This window comes from Mesocricetus auratus, unplaced genomic scaffold (genome assembly GCF_017639785.1).
Source record: "Mesocricetus auratus isolate SY011 unplaced genomic scaffold, BCM_Maur_2.0 Super-Scaffold_100042, whole genome shotgun sequence".
NCBI lineage: Eukaryota > Metazoa > Chordata > Mammalia > Rodentia > Cricetidae > Mesocricetus > Mesocricetus auratus.
In genome coordinates, this window is record NW_024429219.1 from 1,629,816 (window position 1) to 1,636,523 (window position 6,708).

Below are 6,708 nucleotides of genomic sequence, written 5' to 3' on the forward strand. Positions count from 1 at the left end.
ACATAGCAGCACCTGAGGGATGAACACACGGGGCTTCTGTGACGCAAGCAAGATGCAACCCAAGTCACATCATTCTACCCCCCCACCCCCACGGCAGGCCGGCACGAATACCGTTCTCAAAATGAGGGCCCTTAAGTCTTAGCAGACCAGCAACAAAAGCAAATGAGCAGATTATATGGAGTTGGGTTTAGGCAGGGGTCATGGTCAACTCAATAGTCATGGCCACTGGGGGCCTTTACAAGGCCAAGGTTGCCTTGATGGCGGGGGTGGGGGTGGGGTGGGGTGGGGGGTGGGGATAGCAGGGCCTTGCTTAGGCGAGACATACTATTGCTGAGTAGGACCATCGTGTCCCTGGGGCAATACGGCACCCACAAACATGCAGAGGGCAGAGCATTTTCACCAAGGTATTCTCGACCCCAGGCAGAGACCTTGCTGGAGGACTTTGGGATATGGCTTTGCAACCTCTGTGGGAGCCTCCTGTTCTGGGGCCTGAGCAACTATCGGGTGGGGTGGGGGGAGAGGCTGACCTCAGCATTGCAGAGCGTGGATGGCCCTAGAGCCCATGTTTATGCCTGATGTGGGCCCCTAGCCCACTGTGGGTGATTATGAGGGCTGATGTGTGCCCGGCCCATCTCATGGTCTTAGCGGGTATAGGGGCTGAGAGGGTTGTAAGCAGGAGTAGTAGAACTGCTTTCACATGGTGAACACGGCTTTACCGCCCCACCTCAGCCTCCGTCCGTGTTGGATGCTTTTCTCTAGAGGCAAAGCCTCTGGTGACCACCAGCTTTTCATCATCCGCCCCCTGCGAGGTTCAGTGGTGCCAAGGAAGCCACGCCATTAGTGCATGCCCACGCTGCCAATTTGTGACACATTATCTCACGGGAGCCCTCGGTCCACCTCCACCCCCACGTTGGGTCTGTTATCATGTCCACACTGTCTCAACAACAAAGCCTTGTGACAGCTTTCCTCAGGATTGCCTGCTGATGGGTCGGCAGGGTCAGAAGGGCACAGAGGGAACCCTGGGCATAAAGATCCCAGGCTCTAGGAAGGATGTGTGTGGTACCCTGGGAGGTGACGCTTTGACAGAACTTTCTGGATGGAGGAGGAATCTGGCTTACCTGTGTCTTTGCACACAATGGGAGGGAGAACAGCCAGATAAAACCACATTTCCAAGGCCCTCTCCCTCATCATGGAATGGGGAAGCTGTGCCCAGGATCAATCGTCTTGTATTTTTTTCCCCCAAGCTGATTGCCAAGCCTGGTCTCAGAGCCAGAATGGATGGGCCTGTATGTGTGTCTCTCAGGCCGTAGCAGGTGGCTCCCAGCCACCGTCTGTCTTGTTCCGTAACTCCAGACTTGTTTGTTTCTGAGTACCCTTTGGTGGTTATGCCTTTACTTTCCTGTGTGTCTAGACCCAGACGGGCCACCTCGGTATGAGCTGATAACGAAATGAACTAGAGGTTGCTCCTGGGTACCTTAGGGCGTACGGAGAGAGATGAAGGACCCTGACCTAGATAGGAACAGGGACAGCGACCCGCCACCCGGAGTCAGACTGTGAGGAGACATTCCTGAGGGCTTCCTGGAAGAGTGCATGTTCAAAAAGGAATGTCCTGAGGGCCTGTGAGACATTTCCCCAGGGAAGTAAAGTGTTGTCACCCTATACAAGACAGTGCCCTGGGGCTCCTCATTCCCAAATGAGGCCTCTGATCCCCAGGTGTCTCAACATCACCCGGACTTTCTCCGCTTATCTAACGCTCCAGGAAATACAGGGGTCCAGAGCCCCACCACAGGCTCTGACACCCACAGAGGACAATTGTTACTTCATATGGATTATTATGTATAAGTCAAGTACTCTTGAAAAGGCCTTGCGGGCCATAGTCACCCGAGAGGAGAGCAGGCCACCAAGAAGGATGGAGGGTTCCCCGGCCCTGGGGTCAGTCTGCTAGCTATGCCTGGGAGGAGGCCTCCAGGAACCCTGGAATTCTGTGAACTCCCAGGGAAACCTTTTGTGACACGAGCTGGCCCCAGAAGGCTCATCTGCCTATATTTTGGCGTCACTCAGAAGGGATTGATGCAGACATGTTTAACCCACAGGTTCTAGACTCTCCTGCTGTGATTTTTGACAATGGGTCTGGACTCTGTAAGGCAGGGCTGTCTGGGGAGATCGGGCCCCGTCATGTCACCAGCTCCATTGTGGGGTACCCGAAGTTTAAGATGCCCTCGACGGGAGCCAATCAGAAGAAGTACTTTGTTGGGGAGGAAGCCCTGTACAAGCAGGAGGCCCTGCGCCTGCACTCCCCCATAGAGCGGGGCCTGGTCACCAGCTGGGATGATGTGGAGAAGCTCTGGAGACATCTCTTCGAATGGGAACTGGGTGTGAAGCCCAGTGAACGGCCCGTGCTCATGACAGAGCCCTCCCTGAACCCGCGGGAGAACCGGGAGAAGACGGCAGAGGTGATGTTTGAGACCTTCGATGTGCCTGCCTTCTATCTGTCAGACCAGGCCGTGCTGGCGCTCTACGCCTCTGCCTGTGTCACGGGCCTGGTGGTGGACAGCGGGGACGGGGTCACCTGCACTGTCCCTATCTTTGAGGGTTATTCCTTGCCCCATGCGGTCAGCAAACTTTACGTGGCTGGCAGGGACATCACGGAGCTCCTCACGCGGCTCCTCCTGGCCAGCGGGAGAGCCTTTCCGTGCCCGCTGGACAAGGCCCTCGTGGATGACATCAAGGAGAAACTATGCTACGTGGCCCTGGAGCCCGAGGAGGAGCTCTCTCGGCGTGCAGAAGACGTCTTGAGGGAGTACAAACTGCCGGACGGGAACGTCATCTACATCGGCGACCAGCTGTACCAGGCTCCCGAGGTTCTGTTTTCTCCAGACCAGCTGGGCACCCACGGCCCAGGGCTGGCGCAGATGGCGTCCAATAGCATAGCCAAGTGTGACGCGGACATACAGAAGACTCTCTTCGGGGAGATTGTCCTGTCCGGGGGTACCACGCTGTTTCAGGGGCTGGATGACAGGCTCCTGAGGGAGCTGGAGCAGCTGGCTTCCAAGGGAGTCCCCATCAAGATCACTGCACCGCCTGACCGCTGGTTCTCAACATGGATTGGGGCCTCCATTGTCACCTCTCTGATCAGCTTCAAGCAGATGTGGATCACCGCCGCAGACTTCAAGGAGTTTGGGGCATCTGTGGTCCAGAGACGGTGCTTCTGAAGGACCCTCCCCCCCCCGCCCCACACGCTCCCAGGAACCACTGTCCCTTGCGAGGGACACCCATGGGAGGTATGCTTTCCCATGGCTTTAGCACCATATTCAATTAAAGATGAGTGGTGAATCAACTGACTGTGTCGAGCTCGGTTCATTCTCTTAAGGAAGCAGAACCGCTTTGAGTATGTGGGTGTGTCTGTACGCACACACGCACGTGCACAGATGTGTTCACTTGTGGGCAGGTGCAGCGCCTGCGTGTGACCTCGGGTATCCCTTTTTCAGGAGCAACCTTGCTTTCTGAGACAGTCTCTCCCTGGGACCTGGTGCTTCCCAATTAGGATAGGCCGGCTGGGCCAGGGGTCCTCCTGTTTCCAACCTCTCCAGGGCTATGTGTCAAGTTTTTTACTGACTAAGTCATCTCTCTAGGCCCCTAACAGAATCCTTTCCGACCGTGTGGAGGTCCTATCCACACCTCTTGCCCCTGCCCTTTCTTTTGAGAGAGCCCTGGTGCTGTCCAGCGGCAGAAGGCCAAAGGCTTTATTCAGAAGTGCCGGAGGCCAGGCGTTGGTGGCGCACGGCTTTAATCTCAGCACTCGGGAGGCAGAGGCAGGCGGATCTCTGTGAGTTTGAGACCAGCCTGGTCTACAAGAGCTAGTTCCAGGATGGCCTCCAAAGCCACAGAGAAACCCTGTCTCGAAGAAACAAAACAAACAAACAAAAAACCTCAGAAGTGCTGAGGATGCATGTAAAGGGTGTTAGGTAGGACTGAGAACTTGGGAATAGTGATCTAGAGGCTGAGGAGCAGGTCTAAATGCCATTTTGTCTGAAGGTTCAAGGAGCCCTTGCCTGGAGGTCCTTGCTAGGTAGGGCAGGGTTGCCTGGAGGCCAGGTAGCGACAGTGTGGAGCCTCTGTACTCTGTCGGGGATGGTGGCCATGAATCTGGGAGCATATATCAGCAGTTCAGGGCTCCCTACACCTCCATGGGTGATTGTGTTTGTTTTCACTTTCAAGGATGTTTATAGCTTAGTCTTGTTTGGAGGCAGAATACTGGAAACAAAGTTAATGGCCGTCAGTAAAGTAACGGCTGAGTAGCTGATGCATGAAGGGAATTTCTACATGCATTTGGTGGACTTCTCCCAAAAAATAACTGGCAGAGAAATGGAGACCACAGAGAAAACCCTTCCTCCTCCTTCCTGCCTGCATGTGTGAATGTGTGTGGGTGCAGGTGTGTGTTCATGTGTGCCGGTCATATACAGACCAAAGTCAGTCTCGGGTGTCATTCCCAAGGAGCTTGTCCACTGTTCATTTTGGGGCAGTCTTCAGGGATTGGCCTGGAGCTCACTGCTTAGGCTACACGGCCAGGTCATCAAATCCCAGAAAAAGAAAATCTTGTGTCTGTTTATGTATCATCGGGATCACAATGCATGCCTCAATGCCTGACATTTTAAAAATATGTTGTTTTCAAATTATTTATTTTACATGTGTGCATTTTGCTTGTGCTTATGATTTTAGTGCCACATGTGTGCCTGGTGTGGGAGGAGTTCAGAAGGGGGGGTTGTCGGATCCCCTGGAACAACTGGAGGTAGGGAGGACGGTGAGATGCCAAAAGTTGTGTGACAAAACGTATCCTGGGGAAACGCTACCCCAGACCAAAGCACTGATGTCACCAAAGTCCAACTTGGTGAACCACAAGTTTTACTGGGATCACTAACAGAAATACGGGTGAGGGGTTACTCACAGGACTAGAAACGACTCAAAGACCCCCTACTTCACTAAAGCTCACCGGAACATGGGTGACAGATCACAAAAGCTGGGAGCCTGGAGCCCACTGCACAGCCTGTAGGCACCTTGACAGGCTGGAGAGCAGCGTCCTTTCCGGGTGCCTCAGTTGGTGGTCTACACCTCTTCCTGGCAGCAGAACTGACTTTTGCTTCTTCCAGGCAGTCCTCTGGTCTTGAGAATCTTCCCTGAAGCTTAGCTCTTTTGATCTCAGGGTGACATTCAGCAGCCTTTGTTTTTTCCCTCTGGCCACTAGGGGCTTAGTGAGTCTGGTCAGTTTCAGAGACTTCCTGAGGCTCCTTTGTTTACCTTCCTGCTTAAGGGGCTGACCTGGATGATGAAATACTGCCATCTCTAGGAAACTGCTACACAACCATGTTGGTGCTGGGAATTGAACCCATGTCCTCTGGAAGGGTAAACCAGTGCCCCTAACTGCTGAGGCAATTCTCTGGGCTCTGTGTCTGTCATTTTATGTGGGTGCTGGGGGTTGAGTTTGAGTTTCCATAATTTGGGGAAATAAATAACTTTTCTGACTGGGCTATCTTTAGAGAAGAAGCCTCACTCATTTTTTTAAAATAAAACTGTAGTGTCCTCCCAGGCATAGTAAACTGGTTCTCATTTCTGCATGCATCATCCATCTTAAAACGGAGTTCTCCAAAGACAAAGGGAAACACTGAAGAAGGGGACCAGTAGGGGCCAACGTAGTAATTGACTGCTTTCATGAATAAGTTCTAAGTCAGACCAGCTGATGCGGTGGTACTCCATGCAGAGACAGGAAGGAAGACAGTATATTAGGGATGAGAGGAGGGTGTTCCGTGCGTGGACAGCATCTAGTGCCCTCTATTCTACAGTGTGTTCTGTAGTGAGATATCCACCCCGCCCACACCTGTAGCACTGACCACATCCTCATCTGTGACCACGCCCAAACAGGCGTGGTCAGTGCTACAGGTGTGGGCTGGGGTGGATATCTTAACTATGGCGTTCCGCCTTGTGGCTGGACTAGAAGCGCCTGCAAACCTCAGCTGCTCCTCTAGAGTTCTGCAAACAGAACTCTGGGGCGGGGGGGGGGGTGCGGGCTCTCTGGCTCAGAGGGACCGGACACATGCTGGGAGACCCTGCCAACGCGCCCCACCCCCACACCCCATCAACCGTGGTGGCCGTCACATAGCACAGCTACCACCTGAATGTCACAGTGTGCTCAGTTACTTGTCTCAAGTGGCTCCGGGTTGCTAAGGCTGGGGCTGGCTCTGCCTCTGCCACCTCCATGGTATCCTGAGACCCGGGCACCCAATTCAGGTTCAGAAGGAGCTAGATGCAGGGCGGCTGCCCCGGCCACCTCACCCAGGTAGGGCTGTGGTGCAGGACCGCAGGTTGCAGTTGATAACCACAATGAGGACAGCTGCACAGGCCAGAAGGATCCTTCCCAGAGTCCCCAGAAGGAACAAGCCGGGTAGGTGACCGCTTTGACTTCAGCCCTTGTCACGGGTGAGGAAATTCTGGCATGTGACCACGATGGCTGCTATGGCAGCGAGTGTGGCTGACCTGTTACTATTCCCCCAAGGACTGTCTTCCACCCGGGGGGACTCCATCCTCCCAGGATACACATGCCAAGAAGCCTGGCCCGCGCATCCCTTCACTCACGCATCCATCCATTTTTCTTGCTCTAATTCATGAATCCATCATCTCACTCACATACACACTCATTCATTCATTCATTCCCAT

At 53.9% G+C, this 6,708-nt stretch overlaps 1 protein-coding gene across 1 annotated transcript; it reads left to right on the top strand.

Moving 5' to 3' along the window:
• The first annotated feature begins 1,866 nt into the window (after positions 1 to 1,866).
• Positions 1,867 to 3,337, top strand: Actrt2 (actin related protein T2). Its single transcript, XM_005079252.4, has one exon. The coding sequence runs from the start codon at positions 2,079 to 2,081 to the stop codon at positions 3,210 to 3,212; it is 1,134 nt and encodes a 377-aa protein (XP_005079309.1). The 5' UTR covers positions 1,867 to 2,078; the 3' UTR covers positions 3,213 to 3,337.
• Positions 3,338 to 6,708: the final 3,371 nt, after the last annotated feature.